At 54.6% G+C, this 26725-nt stretch overlaps 1 protein-coding gene across 1 annotated transcript; it reads right to left on the minus strand.

Moving 5' to 3' along the window:
- Nucleotides 1-1044: 1044 nt before the first annotated feature.
- Nucleotides 1045-9036, minus strand: CALY (calcyon neuron specific vesicular protein). The gene is made up of 6 exons (XM_081267615.1): nt 8960-9036; nt 4632-4786; nt 3572-3685; nt 2169-2282; nt 1524-1854; nt 1045-1176 (listed from the first exon to the last, which is right to left on the minus strand). The coding sequence occupies exons 2-5, from the start codon at nt 4764-4766 to the stop codon at nt 1549-1551; spliced, it is 669 nt and encodes a 222-aa protein (XP_081123741.1). The 5' UTR covers nt 4767-4786; nt 8960-9036; the 3' UTR covers nt 1045-1176; nt 1524-1548.
- Between the last annotated feature and the right edge of the window lie 17689 nt (nt 9037-26725).

Consider the following 26725-nt stretch of genomic DNA (forward strand, 5'->3'; position numbering starts at 1 on the left):
GTGTGGTGTGTGCAGAGTCAGGGGACATGGTGTGTGTACAGAGACAGGGGACATGGGGCTTGTGTGGCAGGTGTGCACTGAGATGGGGACATGGTGTGTATCCTCCCAGATCTGCTTCCGACACACAGGTTCTGGTCCATGTTGTCTGGTCCACACTGGAGTAGGGGGCTCTCCCAGGGACTTCCACTGGGGGGCCCCCTGGATGCTAGTGCCCCTCCTGCTCCAGCCGGGACACAGTGGCCCCTCCTGCTTGGAGCTGCTTCCTCATGCCCCACCAAGTACTCTCTGTCATGGCCCCTAACTGCCACCACAGTCCCCAGGCCTGAGCTCACCTCCAACCAGGTGGGATGTCTGGGCCCCAAAATGGAAGCAACAGAGAACAGGTGCTGAGGTAGGCAAGGTGACAGCTGGGGTCATGCAGAGTTGCAAGCTGGCTTGATGGAAGGGCTGGTAGGAGTGAGGGATCTTCCCACTGGGCCCCCTGAGACTGTCCTGTCTAGCTCCCAGCTGGCGGGGCCAGAGCTCACAGACCCTGCAAGGCCCCATTCCCTATCCAGGTGAAGCATTCGCTCATTGCTTCATTAGGACATTCATGGTGACAGTAAGTGATTCCTCTTGGGGTAGAAACCCAGTGCAGGTGCTGCCAGGAGTGTGTGTGTGTGTGTGGGGGTAACCCCAGGAGCCGGGCTACTGCTAGACACGGGTGGCTCAAGGACTAGGCCCAAAACCCAGCAGACAAGCCGGGGATATGGCAGAACATGGGTTTGGCGGTTGACAGAGTCCACCCAGGACTCTTAGAATTCCCTGAGGGCAAGTGAAGTTGTTCCATTGTGGCCAGTCAGGGCAAGTGGAGGACAAGGCCCCTTCGCAGGGCTATGGCCCCCAGCCCAACTAGCAAGGTAGTGGGATCTTCCTCAGCAAGAGCATCCCTGATCCTCCGCCTCAGGAGCAGGACTTCAGGGGTCCCTCTGGGCCCCAGGAGCTCCATCACATGGGGGTTGGGGGCGGGCGGTAGGTGCAGAAAACACAAAGGTCCAGTAGACGGGAATCTTTACTTACAGAAAAGCGACAGAGGCAGAGGCCCCCGGGGCGGGGCTTCAGCAGGGTGCCTGGGGGTAGGGGCACAAACACTGGGTGGGAGAGCAGCGGGGGCGATGCTCTGGTCACAGGAGCTGGCTGGGGAACGCTGCGAAGATGGAGGGGCTGGGGCTGAGCGGGAGGGGCAAGGCCCGGTGTGCAGCCCGCTCCCCGCCCCCCACGCCCACCCGGTGGGAAGAGGCGCCTTGCAGCCCCCTTTCCGTTCGCCTCGCTCCCTGCTCGCCCCAACTACTGCTCAGACTCTGCGTGGTGGGAGTGGGAAGGCGCCGCCTGGGTGAGGTTCTGGCGGGCCGGGCCGGAATGAGGGGTTCCCAGGAAAGCCGAGAGGGGAGGAAGGAGTGTCCCGTGCTCAGAAAAGGCGGCAAGAGGTCAGAGGGAGGCCTCGATGGGGCAGGTCAGCGCCACGAAGTGGCGGACACACCTACCCGGGCCAGGCTGGCTGGAGGGCTCTCACTGTGGGGCCGGGGGAGGTGCGCTACTCGCTGCCTGGCGGGCCTGCTCCTTCTCTCCTTGGGTCGAGGGCTGCCCGGGGGTCTCGGTGGTCACCGCCGCTGCAGCTGCCGCCGCCGCCGCCGGAGTGGACCCCTTGTGCACCTCCTTGGCGGCGCGGTAGCTGTCTCCCCAGGCCGCGGGCATCTCGGTGCCGTGCTTTCGGCCCAGCGGATAGGCCCCAATGGCTGCCAGGATGCTGCGATGGCGCTCGGGGTCCATCTCAGTGTAGTACATCTCCAGGGTCAGCGGCGTACAAATCTTGTGCTGCGGGGGCGGGGGCAGGGGCGGGGCTGGGTCAGGGGCTAGCTGGGGCAGGTGAGGAAGGGGGGTTGGAAGTCCAGGCACAGGGTGCGGCGGGTCTATGGAAATGGAGATCGGTTCCAGTTAAGATCCACCTCCAGGTCAGAATCCACGGAGGCTTCGTGGAGAGCCACAGGACCAGGTGGTCGTGGTTAAGAGGAGGGGGCTCCCAGGGAGAAGCATGTCTGGCGTCAGCCTGGAAGGACTTGTGAAGTATTTGAAGGCATGCAAGGGCCAGGGTGGTTTCTGCTGCTCCCCGCCCAGGCCTCTGGTCTTACCCGAAGCAGAAAACCATCTGGGCAGGTGAACTGGTCATACCAGATGGCCTTGTACATGATCAGCACGCAGCCCAGGAAGGCCATAGCGAAGGCGATCATCCTGGCAGTGGGCAGCTGGTGGAGGGAAAAGAGATATTTGGTTTAGGCAGGGAACCAAGTTGGCCAGCTTCCTAGGGAGAGCCCCCTTTGGGGCTGGGGATGGGAAAGGGATTACCATCCCCAAGCCTTGGCACCTTTCAGGAGGTCAGCCCCAGGGCCAAGTGCCCAGGAACCACTCTTCAGGGTCCAGGCTATGTTGGTGCCCCCTCTGATGGGATTCTGGAAGCATCTGCCATCCAGAAAAGTGCATGTGGCCTTTGACCAGCAGGTGCTTATAAGAACTTGTCCCTGCCCACATGGCACCCAGGGAGGTTAGTGGCCACCATGGCCAGGGTATTGTTTGTTGGGAACATCTCCAGGCCTCCCCAATGAGGAGGGTGCTGGAGCCCCAGACTAGATGGACCTGCTGAAGTGCAGCCAGGCCTCAGTGCCTCTGTGGGGCCCGTCATTGAAGGAACTATGGGGTTAAAAGTGACAGATGTCACTTTTGAAAAATGAGAGGCTTTAGAAATAGTCCACTAAAAATTATTATTAAAGCCACCTTTAGGGGCTGGGGTTGTGGCTCAATGGTAGAGTGCTTGCCTAGTGTGCGTGAGGCAATGGTTTCGATCCCTGACACTACATAAAAATAAACAAATAAAATAAAGGTATTGTGTCCTTCTGAAAAAAAAAAAAGCCACCATTAATAAAGAGGCTAAAAGAAGATGAGGGAAGGTATCATGCCATATGTGCTACAGAAAAGTTAACATCTATATTACGTAGAAAGTCAGCAAGTAGCTTAAGAAAAGACAGTGGTGCCGGACCTGATGGCGCATGCCTGCAATCCCAGCAGTTTGGGGAGCTGAGACAGGAGGTTGTGAGTTCAAAGCCAGCCTCAGCAAAAGCAAGTAACTAAGCAACTCAGTGAAACTCTGTCCCTAAATAAAATACAAAATGGGGCTAGGAAAATGGCATAGTGGTTTAGTGTCCCTGAGTTCAATCCCGGGTACCTCCCCACCCCCCAAAAAAAAGGAAGAAAGAAAAAGAGAAGACAGTGGCCAATTGGGGAGAGGCTGCTTCCCTGGGAAGGGGCAAAAGCCCCAGCTCCGCACTCTGCAGTCAGCCTTGGAAGAAAGTTGGTCTGAGGAAGCTAAAGGTCAGGCAGGCTGGAAGGCCATCCTGAGTGGAATGACCCCCTGCTATGCTCTTCTGTCTGGGCTAGACCCAGTGGGGACAGCCCAGCCTAGAACCTGGACCCCTGCAGCCCGGGCTGCCCCTCCACTTGTCCCTGCCCTGACTCCCACAGCAGTGAGTAGGTGGGTTACCCTGCGCCCTTCCTCTGGATGGCCGCAGCTCAGCCTTTGTCCCTCCAGGTCTGGAAACTTCTTCGGCTGGTCTGGGGAGGACAGCTGGTATTCCGTCTGCGTCTTGATGACCACCTGAGGAGGGAGATGGCCATGGCCTTGCTGGGCAGCTGGCAATGACCCAGGAGAGCCCTAACCTGGAAGTGTTAGGAGCCAGGGTGCAGGGCATGGTGATGGTGTAAAGCTGACCGTCTGCCAGGATCATCTGATGGCAGGCAGAGCTCCAGCAGCTCCAAAATGAAGCCCAGGGAGGTGGATGCTGTGTCTGCCCACCCTCCACTCTAAGGGGGTGAAATCTCCCTGCCATAGCTTCCCTTTTGGTAGCTCCACAGCTTGGAGCTTTGGCTCCCTCCTCCAGAGCCTGTCCTGACTCTCATAGTCTTGGGGCCCCTGCCATACAGCAGAGCTAGCTCTAAACTCTGTGTGTTCTGGAGGATGCAGGCTGGGCCTGTCCATAGTGTCCACTGCTGTAGGAGAAGCAGTTGAAGCCCACCTGGAGAACTGTCCTCAGGGGACCCTACCACCAGGAACTGCCTGGCGTGGGCACAGAGCATGGCCCCTGCCTCCAGCTGGGACAGCTCATACTGTCCTTTATGCCCAGAGATCCTGGAGCTCAGGCTGGGTTAGGGTTGAGCTGGGCTCTTTGCTTCCCACTGATGTCTGCTGAAAGCCCACCCTCCATTAGTCACTTGCCCAAAGAGCCCACCTCTGGCCCCCCACCCAGAACCATGCCTATCAGAAGAGTTTATACTATGGTTTGCTGTCCCTCAGACTGTAGTGTGGGCTGGGTGCTCAAATTCTCAGGTATCCTATGGCCAGTTTGCCCTGTTCTCAGATGGGAAGAGGGGCTCTGGATGAGGGAGCCAAACAGGAGGTCACCTTGGCTGTGGTCAGCTGAGGATCGGCTTTTCAGGACCCTGGCTCCACTGCATCTTGGAGGAGGTCACATCTATATGAACCTCACTCCTGTCTGTTCCCAAGCAGGCCTGAAGAGGCCTCTCCCCACTGGTCAGCTACTCACCTGGTCAGGGAATGGTGGCTGCAGCTGGCTGACATCCAGGGGACTGATCAGAGGGACACTGTCCGTGGCAGCCCCATCCTGGTCCCCAGGGTCTTTGCCTGGCTTCCCGGAGAAGCTGCAGCCCAGCTTCACCATGGTGGACAGTGGCCCTTGTCCTGCCCCAGAGACAGACAGGGTCATTGTTCAGAGGCCACCCTGTGGACAGTCATGCCGGCTGTCTCCAGAGTGAGAGGACCCCTGGCTAGTCCCAGTGCTCCTCCAGCCAAGGCTTTTTGTCTTTTCCTGACCCTGGGCCCCTCAACTCTGCAGGGTGTGGTGCCTCTGGTCAGAGACTACCCAGACACAAAACTGGGGGGGGGGGTGGTCTTCCACCAGCTGATCTGTCCTAAAGGATATCTTAAGGGCTGCTGTTATGCTCAAAGGAAAAGATTCAAAGAGCAGTTTGAATTGGGTTTCCAGTCTTAAGCACATAGGCCCAGATAAATTTGAATTTCAGTTAACCAATGGTTACTTTTTAAAATATAAGTGAATCCCATGTAATACTCAATATGGGACATATCTATACTAAAATGTCAATCTTTGTCTATCTGAAATTCAAATGCAATAGGGTATCCTGTGTTCCTCTGGCAGCCCTGCTGGAGCTACTGAAGGAGGGCATCTGCTAGTAAATTCAGACACTAATGGAAGAACATGGTCTTGTTGGTGCATGGAAGGGCAGATCTCCTGGAAACCCAATATCCCAGGACAGAATCCTCGAGTCAGGATTGGCCCCAGTGGCTTAGGGGAAGGAAGGGGATGCAAGTCCCTTGAGCACTAGGCCAGTCAAGAGCAGACACACATTCACCTCTAGGCTGACCTCTGAGAGAAAAGGGGTACAGCAAATGACCCTGAAGCTGACAGATGAAAAAAGAGCACAAAATACATTCAATTAAGAGAAGAGGTCCTGTGTCCACTAAGAAATGTAGTCTGCCATTAAGACCTCTCAAAAAGAACTCCTGTCCCTGTCAGCCTCACCGCTGATCCACCACCGTTCCAGAAGGAATCATGGGGAAGAGGATTTGGGGACACCCATAGCCGAGGCCAGCACAGCTTGCACCTGGCAGCCTGACAAGGACACAGGAGAGGAAGTCACAGCTCATTCCCACCTGCAAATGCCAGAGCAGACTCCAAGTTAAATCCTAGCAAGCCATAGCCATCAAGGTACAAAAAATGAGGCTGAGACTAGAGGAATGCAAATTTGAGGTCAGCCTCAGCAATTAAGCAAGGCCATAAACAACTTAGCAAGATCCTGTCTCAAACTAAAAAAGAAAAAGGTCTAGGGATGTGGCATGGTGATTAAGCATTCCTGGGTTCAAAACCCAGTACAAAAAAAATCTATATCTTCACCACATTAACAGAAGAAAGAAGGAAAAACATCTGATGAATTTCAATAGAAGCAGAAAAAAATATTTGATAGGATTCAACATTTATTTACTATTTCAAAAATCAATTACATATTAGGGACAGAAGGAATGTTCCTTAATTTGATAGAAGTTAACAGTAAAAACCCTACAGTGAAGCTCACTGAACACAAGTCTGGTGCTGGATACCAGGAAGGAGGTAAGAATCACCTTGACCTGGTCTGTTTTATGACACAGTAGCAGAGATCTCAGCAATGCAGCCACACAGGGCACAGAAATGAAACCCGAGCCTGGGACAAGAACAAGGAATTCTGTCATTGTTCATGGAAGAAATTGCTTTGGTGTGTAGAAAATCCAAAAATGCTACAGATAAGGTCTGAAAATGAGTCTATTGAGATGACTAGAGATAAAGTTTGCAAAGCAGGTATATTTCTTTATGCCAATGGCAAAAAAAAAAGGAAAACAATTTTTTAAAAAGATTCTATTTAAATAGTATCAAAAATATGCAATGTTTGGGAACAGGTATAGCCAGCCAGAATGGGCAGGACCTCCATGTGGAAAAAGTTATTGACAGACACAAAGAAGAGCAGAGTCTCCTAACAGGCAGGGAAGGCTGTGGTGGTAGGTTTTGGAGGTCTCCATGTTGAAATGTGCCCCCTACGCAGCAGTGCAGCAGTGTATCTGTGGAATCAATGTATAGAACACAGAGAAGACGGTGTTGCTCTCACCCAGTGAAGGGCAACATCTCAACACAGGTGCACCAATGCCTGTGTGAAAGGAGCTGGGGAGGGGCAGCAGGAGGCCACTCTGAGGAGGTCACCCTGCTGCTGACCCCAGTCAGGCACTCTGGAGAGAGGTCCCTTGGAAGCATGTTTACTGCCGGTGACCCTGTGTCTGGCCAGACCAGGAAAGAGGTCATGTAGCATGGCCCCACACCCCTAGGGGTTGAGAGGCTCTTCCTGGAGTGGTCTTGGGCCTGGCTTCTTGGCACCTCCCTTGGGCAGGTGAGCGACCGGCTACTAAGGGGATGTGGTTTCACGGTGCTTCATACTTGGCGCACAGCACACAACCCATTGGGCACTGGGTGCTGACAGTATCGCAGTGGGAAGGCAGAGATGGACGATGAGGCAATGAGAATACATATAAAGGCCGGTCTAGATCCCAGGCGAGAGGATGGAACGACAGGAGAGGGTGCAATGCAGGGTGCCCTCGAGGAGAGAGGCGTTAGGATTTTCACGGAGTGCCATTCCGAGGTACACCAGCCTCTGCACAGGTCGGGAGCGGCTAGGCGCAAGCATGTGGGAGAGTCCAATGCGGGATCGATCCGCTTGGGATCATACGGGGCCAACTATGAGCTCCAGCTCCCCTGGCGCTGCGTCATCTCAGGTTCCTACAGCAACAGGGCAGGACTCCCCCCACCCCACACACGCCTCTGCATCTTGTTCCAGGCCTCAGTGTCCGGGCGGAATGCTAGGAAGGGGGCTGCGCTTGGGATCACTCCCCGCCCCTCTCCACACACCAGAACATCCTTTAGGTCGCTGAGTCACGGAGATCCGCTGGGAAGGCGCGCTGGATGCATGCACACAGTAGACAGCTCTGGAATTGTGGGGAGTGGGCATCCTTACTCTTCCTACTGGCTCCTCCCCCACCCCGCTCTGTAATCCTGTCTGCGCTGCTGTTGTGGGGACAGTGCACCAAGCTCCAAGATTGGAGGGTGGGCGGTGCACAAGCTGTTGATGGACAGATGGATGATATCTCTGCTAGAGGTCACGTCATAGAGTTGCTTTCACTCGCACACCCCACCCAACTCTGGGACGTTGTGTCACGAGGGGAGGTGCTTGCGGGCGTGGCTTATGCAGGCGAGCCACCAGCGCGTGCGCGGCGTGCGCGTCGGGCGCGTTCAGGACTGCGGACCTCTGCGGGTCCGCCCCTACCTCGCCCTCGCCTGTCCCCGCCGCAGGCCCCCACCCACCGCCCGACCAGGTGCTTTTGCCCCCCCTGCCCTGCAGCGGTTGGTGATTTGACTCGGGTTTGAAGCCCTGCTGAGCTGCGGGGCGCAGGCAAAGAGAAACCGGGGCGCAGTCTCCTGCGTTCCAGCCACCTGTGGCCGCATATCCAGAGCTGTGGCAGGTGGTTCTGGAGAAATGCCGCCTCCCTACTTTCTGGCCACTTCCTGCCTGTCATGCAGCCACCCCCATCACGCCCCTGACCCCCTGCAGGCAGCAGATCCTTGATGCTCTGGCCCAATGCCCCTTCTGCTACCCATCTTCTCCCCATTCCCTGTCCCTTCTCCCTGCCAATGTCTGCAGGCAGAGCTGAACAGGAGCTGGGACTGGCCCTCTCTGCCCACCTTGGGGATGCATAGCTCCCACTGGCTCTCTCAGACCTGCAGGGGTGGAGCCAGCTCATAGGGAGGAGGCTGCAGTCCTACGCGTCTGCTGCCCGCCTGTGCCTGATAAGGGGATCCCAGCAGCAGGTCAGGTCTCTGCAGGTGGGACACTCAGGTACTTACGGAACGTCCAGGTTGTGACTGTCCCCACTTAGGACTCCCCTGACATCGCCCACCCCCCCGAGAACCACCCCCATCCAGTCAGCAAAACCGGGCAGCATCTCCCGCTTCCCGAGAGGCCTGAGGACCTCCCCACCCCCCAGTTCTGGTTAGCAGGATGGGCCTGGCCTGGGGACAGGCAGAGTCCCCAAGGTAGGAGGGTAGCTGTGCCTGGCCACCCTGGCCACCATTCAATCTGCCCAAGTGCTCCTGCATACACTTGCACTGTACACACACCCAGCACATCCCTGCACACGCACTCTCTCCTGCACACACCAACACACCCTTGCGCTTGTCACATCGTTGCACACCCCCCCCCCCCACACACACACACGGGCCCCTCACCCCACTCCACAAGGAGAAACCTTGAAATGGCTCACAGGCGGTTCCTACTCCAGCTGCTGCAGGACGCGGTCGCGGGAGGGTGAGGATGCGGATGTGGATGCGGAGGATGCAGTTCCAGACGCTTCGCAGCCGGGGGCGGGGCGGGCAAGGGGCTGGAGCCGCGAGACCGAGGCTGTGGTTGCCGTGGTAACCAGGCTGGAGGAGGGACCGCTGCTACTGTGGCCGCACACACCCCCTCCCTCATCAGACGTTGGCCGGGAGCCCCTACCTTCACAGGCACGCACCTGACACACACCTCACACTCACACATGTAACACATGTAATACAGCATAGACACATCTCACATGCCTCAACACCAGACACACACACACACCTCCTAGGAACCCAACACGCCTCAGACCAACACCACCCAAATCCCCACATAAACACCCCCTTAGGGCAGGGGGCAGATACTGGGACCAGCCCAGCCCAGGCTGCTCCTCCACCAGGCAGACCTTGACGGCACAGACTGCCTGTCCCCTCCCCTGCCTCCTATCCCTTGGGGCAGCTGGGGCCAGACACAGCTGGGTTTGGCCCCCACTCACCCAGAGGATGGCCTTCTTTTTTTTAATATATTTTTTTAGTTGGACACAATATCTTTATTTATTTAGTTTTATGTGGTGCTGCGGATCGAACCCAGGGCCTTGCACATGCTAGGCAAGTGCTCTACCGCTGAGAGACAACCCCAGCCCCAGAGGATGGCCTTCTGCTCTGTCAGCTTCTGACTCCTTGGGCTGCGCGCTTTCCCAGGGCAGCCTCGACTTTCCCAGTCACCGTGGTGATGACTGTCTGTAGGATGCCCAGCATGCAGAAGGTGCTCCACAGTGCTTGGCTGAGGGTGTGTGTACCATGATTCATGCAGGGCTCCAAGCACAGTGCTGGCACATGCACTGTGCTCACTCCCATGTACTTGGTGAGAATCCTGTTCCACTTGGGCACCATGTTTTTGATGTCGTTGAACACTCCTGTTCAAGTCTTTGGTAGACATGTGCTTCATTCTCTCAAGTAGATGATGCAGAGAGAAACTGCTGAATATTTGAATATTAAGTGTACATTTAGCTTTTAAGGGAATGCCAACATGTTTCCTGGGCAGTAGCTTTACATCCCAGCAGTATGGGGCTCTCACCAACATCTGCTATTGTCTTTTTCATGGTATCCATCTGAATTAGCCACCTCTGGCTGCCAAAAAATTGCATAGATGGGTGATTTAAACCACAGACCTCATTTTTTCACTGTTATGGAGATGAGGTCTGAGATGAAGGTGTGAGCAGGGCTGGTTGTTCCTGACATGGAAAGGGAGTCTTCTCCCTGGTCTTCACATGGTTGGCCCTGTGTCTGTGCCCTAATCTTTTCTTATCAGGACTCCAGTCCTGTGGGATTAGGGCCCTCCCTAGCAACCTTATTTTAGCTTGTTGCCTCCTTAGGGACCCTAACCCCAAGTGCAGCTGTACTCTGAAGGCTTAGAACTGCAACACAGGACTTGAGGGGAGAACTTGGCACCACCCAGGCAGGTGCACAGTGGGCTGGCAGTGGTTTGCATCTGAGTTACCCTGGTGGCCAGCAGTGCTGAGCATCTTCTCAGGGCCTACTAGCCATTTGCAGACCTTTGGTGGAATGTCCCTTCAGATGTTCTGAGCACTTTTCAGTCAGGCAGTTCATCCTATTATCAAGTCATGAGAGTTCTCTCTGTATGCTGCACACACCCTTTCTTTGTTTTACAATTACTTGTGGAGGGGTGGGGAGGAGACGAGCTGATAAACATACCTGTGTGATGGTCACCACAGTCAAGCTTATTAACACACACTCTTGCTGTGTACCACCCCTAGAACCTGATCATCTCACTGCTGGCAGTCTGTGTCCTGTGACATCCCATTTCCTGGCTCCACCGCACTGGCAACCAGCCCTAACCCTTTGCTTCTGAGTTCGACATTTTTGGACTCCATATGTGAGTGAGCTGGGCAGCGTTCTTCCTGTCCAGCATAATGCCCTTGGGGTCCATCCATCCACTGGAACAGCACAGTGTAGGATGGAGGCAGAGAGAGAGTGGGCACCTTTGTCTTGTTCCTGTCTTAAGGGGACAGATGGCAGTGTCTCATCACTAAACACGATGTGTGCCACAGATTTCTTGTAGGTGCTCCTTTACCAGGGTTAGGGAGTTCCCTTCTGGAGTTGAACCCAGGGCCTGGCTCTAGTGTTTTTGTGCTAAGAGCCACAGCCAAGTAATAGGATGCATGGCATTTTTGGTTGAAAGGTGACGCCAGCTAGCCATGGAGATGATATGATTATGTTAAGATTTGCATTCATATGGATATTGGACTCCTGCTGTCCACCTCGGCCTGCTACGGGACTCCTGGAGAGTCCCCATTGGTTGGGGAAGTGCAGTAGGAAAGAGTTTGGGAGGAGGAACTTCCTCTTGGGATCCGTGTGTCCATCGATCGCCAATCTTCCTGGGAGCGTCCGGGGCACTGGCGGCAGTTTCAAAAATAAAGTTTGTTCCTGCTTGAGTGGCTCGTGATTTTGTGCCCAGCCAGACTGCGGCATTTTTGGTTTGTTTTTGGTAGTGGGGACTGAACCCAGGAGCACATTACCACTGAGCTCATACCTAGATTTTTTGATGTTTTATTCTGAGGTAGGATCTAAGTTGCTGAAGATTTCATTAAATTGCTGAGGCTAGACTCAAATTTGATTTTGATCCTCCAGCCTCAGCCTCTCAAAACACTGGGATGACAGGTGTGTGCCACCATACCTGACTAGTCCTAGTTTTAAAAAAGCTTTTACCATAAACAGGTATTGGATTTTGTCAGATACTTTTTAGGATGACATGAGCTCTTTATCCTTCATAGTGTAATACATTGATTTTTAAATATTGGGCCAACTTTGCATTCCTGGAATAGTGCAAATAACTTCTTTTTGTGTGTTGCTGAATTAAGCTAATGTTGTATTAGTGATTTTTGTGTCTGTGTTCAAGAGTGGTCTGTAGTATTCTTTTCTCATGATGTCTTTGGTGGCTTTGGTAGCTGGGTGTCCCTGCTTCATGGAAGGAGTGTCCTTGTTCCCGCTGTAGCTGGCAGAGTGTTGGTGCTCCTTTTTCATGATTCCATTAGAAGTTAGCCACTAATTGAATGTGCCGTCTGTGCTCTGTATTGAGTATTTCTCTCTTGCTGGTCTCAAGATTTTCTCCTTGTGTTGGGGTTTCAACAGTTCAAATTCTTATTTGGTGCTTTTTGTTTTTCTTTTATTTTTTAGGAGGCAGGGTCTCCCTGTGCTGACCAGGCTGTCTCAGGCTCCTGGCTCAGGCAACCTCCATCTGGGCCTCTGGGGTAGCTGGGACTGCAGGCCTGTGTTGCCAAATTTGTTCTTTCAGTGAACTGCTTATTGAGATTATTTAAGACATTTCATCACACTTTTCTTTAGTTTTCTAAACACGGTTTCCATTACCGTTTTGCTTTTTTTTTGGGGGGAGGGGTTGTACCAGAGATAGAACTCAGGGGCACTTGGCCACTGAGCCACATCCCCAGCCCAATTTTGTGTTTTATTTACAAACAGGGTCTCACTGAATTGCTTAGCACCTCACCATTGCTGGCTTTGAACTTGGGATCCTCGTGTCTCAGACTCCCGAACTGCTGGGATTACGGGCGTGTGCCACCTTGCCCAGCTCCATTGCTTTTTATTTGTGAAGCCTAACACCTACATTCACTCAGAGGAAGTTTCTAGAACTAGCTTTCCCCTAAATACTGGCTATGCTTTTCCTGTTCCTTTGCCTTGGGTTGAAAGCAGGTGCCTTAACCGGCTCAGTTGCAGGTCACAGGCCACACTGCTGCAGGGTGTGATGGGGGAAATGGGTGAGAGGCAGGGGGCACACGGAGCTCGCACCTTCTGCTCACCTTCTCACTAAACCTAAAACTGCGCAAAAAATGAAGTCTATGAATTTAAAAAACTAGATGTTTTAGATAATATGTTGAGGCCTTGAAACCTGACACCTGGCCTGTTGCTCTCTTGCTTGTGGGTTTAGTTACCTCCCTGGACTGAACCTCGTGGCATGTGGCACTGTGTCCCCATGTGTCTTCCTCAGCCTGGCTCCCTTGTGCTGCCCTGTGTGGGCTGGTTGACGGCCCACAAGTCTCCACCCTGGGCTCTCCCTGTGGCTGGGCATGCTGTGTCTAGGTGGCTCTGGGGCTCTCCTTCCAAGTCTCTGGCCTTCTTTGAGCAAGTGTGCAGGGCTTGCTGCAGTTGGAGGTAGGGGGAGAGGCCAGAGAGATGGGGAGAGCTGAGCCCTCATCTTGTGGTTACCCAGTGTGGGGGTCCCAGGCCCAGGTGGTTGCCTCTTGGCTGGGTCTCCTTGTTGAGGCTCCAGCTGACCTGCAGTCATTGCTCGTCCCACTGGGAGGACTCTAGCTCCTGAGCTGCTGCCTGTGGGCCTTTGCTACCCGGCTGGCTGGCGCTGGGTGGCCCAAGGCGCTTTTCACTCTTACCCAAGGTGCATCACTTCTTGCAGTGCAGCGGCCATTTCTCAATGGTTCATGTTAAAGTTTCAGATTCTAAAATTGTTTTGTGATCCTCACTCCATCCTGTCAAAATCCCAGTCCTGGTTTTGGGAAAACTCAGTTATGGGAGGGCTGGCAGTGTTACCGCTGCTGACCGGTGACGAGTCCTCACGCCGAGGCCAGGTCAGAGTAGAAATTAGAAGTTTATTAAAGGAGAGCAGAAAAGACTTCTCCCAGAGGAAGAAGGGGACCCAAGAGGTGGAATCCGTGGAAGTGCGGTTGTCTCCCCTTTTTATAGTTCAGTGGTGGAATGTAGGTGGGAAAGCCCGAGGGGTGGGACACAGGTGGGCCAAAGAAGTAATCTGGGCCGGAAGGACTTCTGAGTTAGCATCTTCAAGTTTGCTGGGGGCTGTTCATTAACACTTCTTGGGGATGGGCTCTGGCCTTGGGCTTTTCCCGGACTTCATGAACATTCCATGAGTTGTCCTGCGTTTCCCGGAATCATTCTCAGCATGGCCTCCATTTTAGATTTCACTCGGTAGTAGACCCGATTTATCTAACTACACTGACTACCTAACTTTAAATCTGGCTTCAGCAGCTCAACCCCATGGCCACAATGCCCCAACACTGCCCTGGCAGGCTGGACAGGGGCAATTTGAGGGCAGGGCTGGGACAATCCTCAGGTTGAAAGCTCCATCCAGCCACACTCTGTCAGGAGTTTCAGTCCAGCTTGGGGTCCATGCTTCTGGCCAGTACCCTCTCCTCCGGGTCACAAGGCCAAGGCCTGCCCATGCAGGACACCTTCCTGGTGTGTCCCCAGGAGAGAAGAGTGAGTGTGGGGGACGAGGGCACTAGCAGGCCAGGCAGGGGGGTGGGCCAGGTGGGTGACCTGGAGGTTTCTCAGGGAGTCATTTCCTTGGGAACACCGGGGTTCCAGGTTGGGGTGGGGCTGGGCAGCCAGGGGCCCAGCCCCTGGGGCAGTGAGACTGTGGGACCCTGACCTCTGGCCAGACACGCCCCGGCTGAGGAAGACACAGGCAATAAAGCCGAGCTGCCTGTGTGGGGAGGGACCAGGAGGTGCCCGGACCTGTGGATCTGTGACTGCGGCTCCTCAGAGCACTCTACCCTGAGAAGGAGGCCCGGCATGAGGAGGTGATGCTGCCCTGAGCCCCGGCTCTGCCCACCCACTCTGGCAGTGGCAGGTCTGGGCGTGTGGTCAGGGCCAGGTGGCTGCAGGTTTTAGAACCCTAGCCCAGAGACTGCCTGACCCTGAGGAAGGCCCGGGAGGGAGTCACTGTCCACAGACTGTGGGGTTGGGCCATGTTTGGTGGCAGTTCTGAGAGGGCTGGCTCTTCCCAGGTGGATGGGAATGGGCAGAGCCCTCCCCTAGGGCCCCCTGGTCTTTGTCCATCTGATGCCCCCAGATGTTTACAAGAGTGCCTTGTCCCCTGGGGCCCCGACCCTGTGGAAAATCACCACAGGCCCCTTGGAAGGCAGGGTGACATGAGGCTGTAAAGGCCCAAAAGAAGGGATGGGGTTCGAGAAGAGCAGAGGCAGCTTGAGCTCAGGGCGGCAGGCCGCAGGGCCAGGGTCAGCCTGCAGGGATCTGGTGCTGAGGACAGGGGGCGTGTTCCTCCCACACTCAGCATAGGAAGGGGCCTCTGTGTGTGTGGGGGGGGGGTCTTAGGAGTAGGCAGGGCAGCTGAACCCCACCAGGCCAGGTCCCCACCCTAAAGTGCTGAGTCACCCTGGGAAGGAGAGCAAAGGTCTCTGGGAGGCTGCAATTCACACACACCACACAACACACAACACACTTCACATGCAAACTGCACTCATGCAAACCACACACCATGCACACTGCCCACACCATAAGCTCTCCTTCCTGCCTGGAGATGGGGGCTGTCTGCCCAGTGGCACAGCTGCAGGGCTGTAGCTGTGTGCTGGGGTCTCTGCATCTTATCAGTGAGGTTGTAGCCCTCATGGGTACTGGGAGCTTTCGATGCTCCTCTCACTCCCCATGTGTGTGTGTGCCTATGTGTGTGCACGTGTGTGTGCAGGGTCCCTCTGAAGTTCTCAGTACTGCCCCTCTGCCCCACTGGTTGCATCCAGGGGTGGCCACCCTGGCCCAGGGCAAGCCTAGTGCCTGACTTCTCAAGCCCTTCTCTGTGAGATGGGACCCTACTTGTGGACCACTCCAGGACTCCAGCCATTCCTCCTGAAGAGAGAAACCATCAGCCCCATTAGCTGCTCAGTAGGGTCCTGCCAGGGTGGGCTGAGGGCTTCCTGGTGGGCAGGTGCAGCCCTCTGCCTCACACTTTCTCCCTGGCCCCCAGGCTCTTCCTGGTCACCTGCCTGGTGCTGCTGCAGGAGGTCCTTGCAAACCCAGCACCCCAGGTACACATGCCTGCCCCCACCCACTGTCACCTCCTGCTCCCTACCAACCAGGATGTTGGCAAAGGCCCCCCCCAAGCCCATGGGCACTGAGTAGGGCCTCAGGATGCAGAGGGTCAGGCACCTTCCACTGGGGTATGACAGGCCATCCTCCATGACACCCAGTGTCTCCAGCTGGGGACGTGAATCTCCATGGCACCTAGGGAGACCCCCCCCAAGAGGTGGGCCCCTTTGATGCTCACCTGGGTGGGGGCCAAGCTGCACTGTTCATGCTGATAACATGGTGGCCTGGGCTGGGAGTCATAGGCCTGCCCTGGGTCAAGGCCACTCAGCTCTTGTCCCAGAGCAATCAGGATCAGGGAGGCCCGCCCTTCCTGCCACTCCACGGCTGCCTTGGCCAGTCCCCCCTGGGTTCTCCTCTGCTTTGCTCTTCTCTCCCCACTTTGCCCCACTGGGTGCTGGACTCAGGGGGCTGCCCCACAACCAGCCAGGGAGGTGGGGTGTAGGAGAAGCCCTAACTTGCCTTTGCAGAAAATAGCCAGTGCTCCCAGGGCTGGTGGGTGAGTGGGACTGCTAAGCCAGGGTGAGGTTCACATCCCTGCCGGGTCATTTGGGGACAGGGAAGCTGGTCAGTCTAGGTGGGCTGGTCATCTGGGGACAGGCTGGTGACTTCACTGCCCTTGCCCATAACCCTGATATCCAAGGTGGCCGTGCTCTGGCCTGTAGTCCCCAGAGACGCTCACAGAGGGTGTTGAGCTGGCCGGCCTTTCCTGTAGCCCCAGGTGGACCTTGGAGCAGCCTCTGCACCATGTGTCCTTCAACCCAGCCCCCTGAATAGCAGTGCTCACACCTGTGACTCACTCTCTCAGGTCCCTATCAGGACCAAAGGCAAACATGAGCAGGACGTGGAGAGGTAAGTGTCCCCAGAAGCCCTACTCACTCACCCCTGAAGCCTAGACCTGTTGGACCCGGGGTGCACATGGTGGGTTGAGAGGAATCCTGTCCTGGAGTTCTCCATGGGAGGCAATTCTCAGGGCCAAAAGGTATTCATCCATCAGCAACAAGCTCTGTGCCAGGAGCAGGGGACCCTGGGGGCTCTGGCCAGCTCCCCTACCCACTGGCCCTAGGCTGGCTCAGTCTTGGAACAGGATGGCTTCTCACCTCCCTGGCCCTTGAGGACCCAATGAGAGAGGGTTGACCAGCATCTTGGGGCTGGTGAGCACTCTCTATGGTGGGCTGGCTACCTGCATGTGGACTGACTTAGCTTGTGGGCAGGGCCTGGGGCAACCAAGCTGTAGAGCCTCTGAAGAAGGATGGTCAGTTGGTGGGGCTGCCCCCAATGCCGAAGCTGAAGCTTTCAGCCTCCGAGGAGAAGCACCCAGGTAATCTGGGGCCAAGACCACACAGGGGGACCCCAAAGGGATAAGCTGGAGAACTTGCCAGTGGACAGGCCAGTGGAGGGAGGGCCTGGAGATAGGAACTGAGGCTACACCTCCATTGATCTGTCTCTAGGCCTCAAAGCATGGGTGCAGACTGAGGACATCCTGGGCCGTTTTCGGATCCCACAGCAGGGTCCTGAGCTGGATCTTGACAGTCTGTACCACCCTCCAGTGGAGGAGGTCCAGGGCAAAGAAAGGCCCTGGTCCCCAGTGCTGCTGCCTCGCCAGGTGCTCGAGGGACCAGAGGAAGACCTAGACCACATCCACCACCCTATGGAGGACTACAGGGAACCCTGACTGCTCTCCCACCTCTGCCTAAAGTCCACCTGCTGCCTCTGCTAATCCTTCCCAGCTAGAAAAATAAATGCCTGCAAACAGAGGTGGAAGGCCACATGTGTCCTTAGACCAGTGACGAGGGTGGGCCTGTTCCTTCCAGGAGGAGTGAGCTGTGTCTGCCCCTTCTGTGGCACATCAAGAGCCTTCCAGGCTGCACAAGGGCCAGCTGACCCTGGCTCTGACTACTCTGGTCCCCCAGGCTCACCCCGTGCATGTGTGGATGGGGTGAGGGGTATGATGGTAGTGAGTGGTGGGAACCAGCGGGGAGCACTGGACCAGCCTCAGCAGAAAAATGGAGTTTAATCTGAGCTCCCCACAGAAAGGGTCAGAAAGGAGAGGACTGGGGAGAAAGAAGATGGCATCAGTGGGCACTCAGGTGAACAGGTGCAGAAGCATGCTGGTGCACCAGTGGACAGATGGATTCAGGAGTTAGGTGTACAGGTGCACAGGTACACAAGCATACAGGGGCTCAGGTGAGTGGAGCAGGACACACTTTGTGACCAGATTTTCTGGGCAGCTGCCTAGCTGTATGTTGGGGGCCAGTCCTCCTCAGGTCCTTGCTCAACAGACCAATGCTTGGCACGGGCACAGGCCACTCGGGTTCTCACACACTGGATGCATTGCGGTCTGGCAACCCTGCCCTGCAGGGAGAGGGAAGGACCAGGGCAAAGTCCCAAGTCACATTCTTGCTGGCTCTGGCAGCTAAGATGGAACTGAGGCAGCTCTCAATCCTGGGTGCCCATCCTGCACACACTGCAGTAGTTTGTCCAGGTGACCTCATGTGCCCTCAAGTTCTGTGTCTCCTCACATGTCTCTACTTCCTTGAGGATACAAATGTGCCACAGTCTGGCTGAGCACCAAATCACGAGTCACCACATGAAAGGGTAAAGTTTCTAAGCTGGAAACCTTGAATTGAAATGTAAAAGATTAGGTACTATTAAGTTCCTCTGTTACACCCAGATTCCTGAGATAGTTAAGACAACGCCCAACTGGCCATTCAGCCTAGGGCCCAGTGCAGTTTGTCACAGGGCCCGAACCAATCAGTTTGAATGTGTACCCAGTTTAGAAGTGACCAATCACCCCTGCCCAGCCTCTTCCCGCCAATGAATGAACTAATCATGTATCAGAGTTGTTGTTCAATTTTCCCGCGCCTCATGATGATTTGTTCTGAGCCCCCCACCCTCCCCAAAAAGTGTACTTAAGCTCTGCTTGACCTCTGCTCTGGGCTCTGGGCTGCTCTCCCTTCTTGAGTGAGCACGGAGCCCCAGCGCGCTGGAATGGATCCCCAATAAATCCCCCTTGCCATTGCATGGAGCTAGTCTCGTGTGGTCTCTCCTTCTCCGACGTTTCGCCGGACCCTTACACACACACCTTGTAGATTCAAACTGTAAAGGTAAAATTTCTAAGCTGATTCTAAGCTGCAAAAGTCTGAGTTAAAGTGTAAAAGACCGGGCATTGTAAAGTTTCTAAATGGCAAGGCCTGGGCTAAAAAGTAAAAGACAAGGCACTGTTACAACTCCTCTGCTACCCCCGGAACCTGTAATCTCTGTAGCTGTTAGGACAATACCTGAACTGCCCAGTAAATATTTCTCCTGGTTCCCTGGTTGTTTAATAGCTAAGGGCTCCAAGTAGCATGGCACGTAAGCATCTAGGCTCCAAAACCAATCAGTTTAAATGTGTACCCTGCCCAGACTGTTCCCATCAATGAATGGACTAATCATGTCTCAGAGTTGTTCAATTTTCCCATGCCTCATGATGATTTGTTCTGATGTATGCAAAGCCCCCCCCCCCCCCCGCCCTCTCCAAAAAGTATACCTAAGCTCTGCTTGACCTCTGCTCTGGGCTCTGGGCTGCTCTATCTTCCTGAGTGAGCCTGGAACCTCAGCATGCTGAATTAATAAATCCCCTATGCCAATTGCATGAAGCCAGTCTCTTGTGTGGTCTCTCCCTCCGACGCTTCGCCGGACCCTTACAAAAAAGCAATTCTTTATTCCCGAACTCACACCGGCCCTCTACAAACCCCAGGTTCTGCCGCAAAATTCACGTACTCCACCAGGCTTTGAATCCCAAATACTTTCTGAATTCCACAAGAACTCAACGGGAACTCAGGTAGCAGGATACGCCCTATTCCCAGCAGGAATAACCTTAAACCTGGAACCGCCCTAAACCCAGATTGTTCTAAACCGGGAACACCCTAAACCCAAGGAGCGGGATACTCCCTAAAACCTGATCCACCCTAATCCAGTAGGATCCTCCTTAAACCCGGATCCACCCTGGTCCTTGAGCAGGGTCACCTTTCTCAAACATACATGCAATGTCACTTCAAATGTCCATTTCCACGAGTCCTTCCTCTAAGCAACATGGGGTATGCTGGCAAGGAAATTTTGATGCGTCATTCCTACTTGGCAATGGCTCTCAGCACAAATGGTAGCCCTGAGGGCTCATGCCCACGCCTTGGCCTCAAACCCTGTGAGCAGGAGCCAGCCTCCCCACATTGCAGATGAGCTGGCCATGGTGGAATAGTGAGTGAGCTTCAGGGTCTTGCCTGATAGGGCCGAGCAGGTCCCGCTTCGCCTTGGCGCACCTTCCCTGTTATCCTGATACCCATTCAGTGGGGCACTCTGAATCCGCATGTCCCTCCTCCTGGACCACTCCTGGCAGGACAGCATTCACAGAGGCTCCAAAATCCTGCCCAAGTCTCAGGTGGGCAGAATTCCTGGGGCATGTGAGGCTCAAGGCCTCAGGCTAACCCACGTCAGGCACAGGTCGTCAGTGGCCCTAAGGTTATGTCTCCCCATGCTGACCCCTTCACCCTCCCTGGGTCTCATGGGTTACTGGGGATGTCAGGCTCAAAGGCTGCCACTGGCTTAGGATGGTGTTTGTGGCTAAGTCTCTCTGTGGTCTTGCCTGAGCCAGGACCCCCTGTGGACACTTCTTTAAACTCCTGAGTGTGACCAGGAGACTTAGTATTGTGCTGTCATGGTGGGCAGGCCAGGTAGGCAGAAGGAAGCAACTGGCCAGCTCAATCCTGCAATTTGAGTCTGCGGGGAAGGTTAACCACCCCAATCAGGTGTGGCTCCTTGGGTGGTGCTCATCTTCGGTCACTGTCCTCTGTTCTCCAGACGTAGCTGGTCAACATATCTGCAGAACAGAGGAAGTGGTGGAGGGATGAATTCTAGGAGGTCTAGGAGGAACAGCTTGGGCTTCACTGAGTGCAATGGCCTAGTGGGGACCTGGGACACTGCCTATGGAACTGTGACCAGAGATGCTGCACAGGGGACCTGGCCTCAGCCAGCGGTGCCCTTCACTCATCCTCACACACCTGAGCTGATCCCCAGCCTGGGAGCCACATCCTGGTTCAACATCTCCACTGAGTGGACTTGTGGCAGGGTGGCCTCTGCTCTCATGTGCATCTGAAGTTTAGCTGGGCCCAACAGATAGCTGGTGGGCGTAGGTACTCCCCAGAAGAGAACGGACCCAGACTTAAGTCTGATGTTAGTGAAAATCGGACACGAGAGTTGAGTATTGGCATCAGCCAAGACAAGCCGTACATGAGAAACAGACCCAGAAAAGATGCTCCACACCAGTAACTGTTGGGGAATGCAAATTAGAACCTAAGGGATACAGAATTCATTTGTTCAACAGGATGGCACAAAGTCAGGCCACAATGAGCACTCAGGAAATGGAGCTGGATGCCCCCTCGTGGTGGGAATGTGAACTAGCACAGCTATCCATGAATAGGGGTCCGGTAGGGGACATTGCTTGTAATCTGTTTTAGTCAGCTTTTCCCACTGCTGTGACTAAGGGGACCCAACCAGAACAATTGTAGGGGAGAAAAAGTTTATTTAGGGACTCATGGTTTCAGAGGTCTCAGTGCATAGACAGCAAACTCCATTCCTCAGGGATCGAGGTGAGGCAGAACATCACGGCAGAAGAATAGTAGAGGGAATCAGAGAGACTCCACTCACCTGTTACAAATATATACCCCAAAGCCATGCCCCAATGCCCCCTCCTCCAGTCATACCCTACCTGCCTCAGTTTCCACTCAATTAATACCATCAGGTGATTAATTCACTTATTATGTTGAGACTCTCATAATCCAGTCACTTCTTCTCTGAACCTTCTTCCATTGTCTCACACGTGAGCTTTTGGAAGATACCTTACATCAAAACCTAACACCAGGCCTCTCTACTCTATACCACCCTCACTGGCATCTGACATGATCACTTTGGGCCATCTTCCCTGCAAAGTGTCCAGGCCAGCCCTGACACTTGTCCTCCTGCTTAGGGGCGAGCAAGGGGTCCTGGTCAAGAACTACCTGTGTCTGCAGCTTGGGGCTGGTGCAGAAGCCTCCACCCGACTCAAGTCACCCAGCAGCCACTGAACCCACCTCCATCCTGCTGCTGGCCCTCTGCCCAGCCCCCAGCCCCAGACCTCATTTCCCACTTCACAGCTGAGTCTGCCTCAAGGGTGGACAGGGGCCTGTTCTTTGGAGATCCAGCAGCTGTCTTGAGCTCAGGGGTAAGTCAATGAGAAAGAACAGAGTCTTTATGCTGAAGGCTGACACTGACTGCATTTCCCCATCATTTTAATAAATCAGGGGAATTCTGGTCATCAGAGCCCCCCAGATCTGCCAGACCCTTGATCCCCTGCCTAGGGCCTGGTCTGGCTCTGCCCTAGGAAGGGCTGTTGGTGGGGCTCAGGGCATCCTCCACTCTCTGTCCCTGGAGTGGTCTTCACCAGGCTTACCACATGGAGCTGAGGATGGGTGTTCCTTTCTGGAGGATGAGGATGCCATCTCCCTCAGGAGGAGCCCAGCTAAGCTGGGGCAGGAGCAGAGGCTAGGGTCCCCTGAGCCAGGGTCTGAACTCAAGACACAGAATGGATCCCATTTGCTTCCATCCTCTGAACTGAAGGTCCAGACACCAGCAGCCTTGGGCAAACCGGGAGCCTGTCCACCTGTAAGGGTCCGGCGAAGCGTCGGAGGAAGAGACCACAAGAGACTGGCTTCATGCAATAAGCAGGAGGGAGTTTATTGAGGATCCAATTCAGCGCGCTGAGACCCCGGGCAGGCTCGCTCAAAAAGCGAGAGCAGCCCAGAGTCCAGAGCAGAGGTCAAGCAGAGCTTAAGTACACTTTTTGGGGAGGGCGGGGGGCTGTGCATACATCAGAACAAATCATCATGAGGCGCGGGGACATTGAACAACAACTCTGAGACGTGATTAGTACATTCATTGGCGGGAACAGATTGAGAAGGGGTGATTGGTCACTCCTAAGCGGGGTACACATTCAAACTGATTGGTTTTAGGGCCCAAATAACTACGTGACAAACTACACAGAGTCCCAGGTTATTAGACAACCAGGGAGTCAGTGGGAATATTTACTGGGCAGTTCGGGTATTGTCCTAACAGAGGATTTTAACAATACCTGGTCCTTCACTTTTTAACTCAGGGCCTGCAGCTTGGAAACTTTACAATGCCCAGTCTTTTACACTTTAACTCAGGCTTTGCGGCTTAGAATCAGCTTAGAAATTTTACCTTTACATATCCAAATGCCCCCTTTGGGTGACCTCAAGTCTCAACTGGACATGAGCTAAGCAGGGGTAGGGGTAGGGGTCTCCTCAGGAGCATGAATAGGGGCACACCTGGGCCAACTAGAGCTTACCCAGTTGCAACAACAGCAGAGGCCTTTTTCATAAAACTCAAATCTCTTTATCTTTGCCAGGGCTTTCTGGAAGAGAAATGAACCAACTGGAGGGACCTAGCTGAGAAACCCTAGCAGGTGGGCCCGAGTCCCTGGGCAGGAGGTGGGGGCACCGGGAGTCACAGCCCTCTAGTCTACTCCTCTGGTTCTCCTGGTACAGTGGTCCCCAGGGTGCTCAGTCTTGGATTTTAAGGACTGGGCAGTGGGTATGGGGCAACTCTCATGCCCTGTCCAGGGCCTCTGGTGGACTGGGTCTGAGGGCAGCTTGGCAAGCCCTCCAGTGCCCCTGAGCTGCCCTGGGGAGTTGCCTCCAAGACAGGAGCCCCTGGACTGCTTCCCTGAGGTAATTCTTGCTCAAGATCTGCCAATGGGGGTGGGGGGATGGGGGGGGGGATGGGTGTGTCCACTCACTTGGCAGGGTAATGAAGCCAGATTCAAAGTTAGGTCCTCAGTGTAGTTAGGTAAATGGGGTCTAATATCGAGTGAGATCTAAAATGGAGGCCATGTTGAGAATGAATTCCAGGAAAAGTTGAACAACTCTTGGAATGTTCATGAAGTCGGGAAAAGCCCAAGGCCAGAGCCCATCCCAAAGAAGTGTTAATGAACAGCCCCCAGCAAACTTGAAGAGGCTGACTCAGAAGTCCTTCCGGCCCAGATTACTTCTTCCACCTGTGTCCCACCCCTCGGGCCTTCCCACCCACATTCCATCACTGAAAGAACTATAAAAAGGGGAGACAACCGCACTTCCATGGATTCCACCTCTTGGGTCCCCTTCTTCCTCTGGGAGAAGTCTTTTCTGCTGTCCTTTAATAAGATTCTACTTTCCACTCTGACCTGGCCTCAGCGTGCTTCTCTGGTGTTACTCTTCAACATTGGGGCAGCCAGGACTCCTCACCGGTCAGCAGCGGTAACAGTGTGAGCCATGTGGCTGCAGAGCAGAGCCAGGATGGGGTGGCCAGCAGGGAGGCCTGAGGCCTGGGGACACATCCCTGGAAGGTCAGGAAGTCCAGAGCCCCCCTCCCCAAAGCTGGCTCCACTGGTACAACCTCTCCCCAGGCTGCTTCCCCACGTCCAGGCAGATAGGTCAGGATCCTGGGAGGGAGGTGGGAAGCTAGTGGGCAGAGAGGGAGTCAGCCACAAGCCCAGATGCACCTCTTCTGTCCCAGCCAGTGGACAAGTGCCTGTGTTCCTGAGCACTGTATGCTGTGCATAAGGGCCATGTGATGGCATCTGCAACTTCATCTTTCACTCTTCTGAGCCTCCAGGAGGCAGAGTCCCTATCCCCTTCCCACAGTCTCACTGTGCAGCCCGCCATAAACAGACTCATAATCTTTCCACAGTGACTCTGCAGGTCCCTCTCCTTGTTGTTGGGCACCAGATCCATGATAGCAGCCTGGGGGCAGGCAGGGGTCAGCTTTGTGGTCCTGGGCACCTTCAGAACTTCCCAGCTAGAGATGATTCAGGGCTCCATGGATCTGGTTAGGAACCCTTTCCACCACCTACTCCAAGGTAGATGACCCTGTGAGATATGGGAAAGGGACACTGAGGCTCAGAGCAGCAGTGTAACTTTGGGGCCCTCCCAGGCTCCCCAGTAGGTGTCCAGAGGCAGGAGCTTCAGCCTAGCAGCCAGGAGCTGCACGATGCCCAGGGCTGGAGGGGAAGAGCTAGGCTCAGACTCGGGCCATTCCCCAAGGCCTGTCCTCCTTCACCAAATTTCACTCCTGGGCCTCAGTAAGTCACAGGTAATGACGACTTAGGGCCCAGGACAGAACTAGGACCACTGCCCACTTCCCAACCTGCCACTGGCAACTGGCTCAGCATCTGCTCGGACTCCACCGGCCCTCACTGGCAGATGGAGGAGGTGGGAAAGTTCACGTCTGCAAAAACTGAAGAGCTGGTCAGCCAGGCCCAGGTCAGCATGGACCCCTGGTGGAATGCAGAAGCCACCACCTGTAGGTCAGCTGGCCTCTGCTCTTATCCTGGTCAGTGGGCCAGAACATGGGTCACTCCCACCCCCCTTCAGAGGAAGTAAGGAAGAAAGGCGGAGGTGTGAGAAGGCCAAACCTGTTCCTAAGAGGAGGGGGCAGACCACCCCATCTTGCACAACCTGGCTCTGGGACCTGGAGAGAGAAACTGCTGAAGACCAGGGTGGCCTGGCCTGGGAAGGATCTGAGGCTGGAGGCGAGCCTGGCCCTCCCAGCACCCTGCTCGGGTTCCTTGACCCAGACACAGGGCTGACCAAGGGCCACCTTGTGATCGTAGGGCCGGACACTGAGGACTTGACAGCAGGGGTAGGCAGGGGGCAGCTGTGGCCTCCATACCTCCCAGACTCCCTGCGAAGGGCATGAGCATGGACAGCACGCCTGCCCGGGGCTCCCCACAACCCAAGCACTAACTGATCTTGTCTCCATGTCCCATCTGTGCCAAGGTGTACAGCAGCTCTGTGGACAGCAGTGCAGGGACACCCTTGAGCCCCTCCATGCAGCGTACTTCAGGATTGGACATGATGGAGGGATGGGATCTGATGGAAGGGCGGAGCAGACTTGCCTAGCATGGGTGAGGCCTGGGATTCTATCCTAGCACTGCAAAAAGCAACAACACTTAGGGTTCAAACACTAAAAGTCAGATTGTGGAGCTGAATGCCCAGCACGTGTGAAAAATTAAATATTGGGGCTGGGGCTGGGGCTGAGCAGTAGCACACTCGCCTGGCATATGTGAGATACTGGGTTCGAATCTCAGCACCACGTATAAATAAATAAAGGTCTATCAGCAACTAAAAAAATATTTAAAAAAAAACAAAAATTAAACTATTATACTGTGAAACTGGAGTTCTCCCCAAAGTCTCATTGGTGAGGGGTGCAAATGCTGGAAGGAGGGGTCTAGATAAAGGTCTTTGGAGAATTCGGTTGGAACCCTGACCTCTCCTGCTGCCTTTGCTTCCCAGCCGCATGAGGTGAGCAGCTGTGTTCCACCATGAGCTCCCCACCATGATGTACTGCTTGGCCATAGGCCCAAAGCAATGGGGTCAAGTGACCATGGACTGAAACCTCTGAAACCATGGGCCACAACAACCTTTTCCTGCTTACAAGTTGATGATCTCAGGTATTTTGTCATAGCTATAAAAACCTAACACACAAATGAATGGATTTTCTGTTTTAAGGTTTTCCTGCTTGGATACTTCAAACTGATGTCTCCTCTACACACTTATTCCAGACTCTAGGATTGATGGTGGCCCAGCACAAACCTCCAGGTGTGTTCAGCTTTAGTCAATGAGCAAGTCCACATCCGGTGTCACCAGGGCCAATCTCCCTGGCTCCCTGCCCTCGGGGAAAGTCTGCTCTGCCCTGTTGGCCTGAATCAAATTCCCTTTGACCCTATTTCTGTAAGTAAGCACATGCCAAAGAATTCA

This window comes from Spermophilus citellus (genome assembly GCF_964194105.1).
Source record: "Spermophilus citellus genome assembly, chromosome: 15".
Taxonomy (NCBI): Eukaryota; Metazoa; Chordata; class Mammalia; order Rodentia; family Sciuridae; genus Spermophilus; species Spermophilus citellus.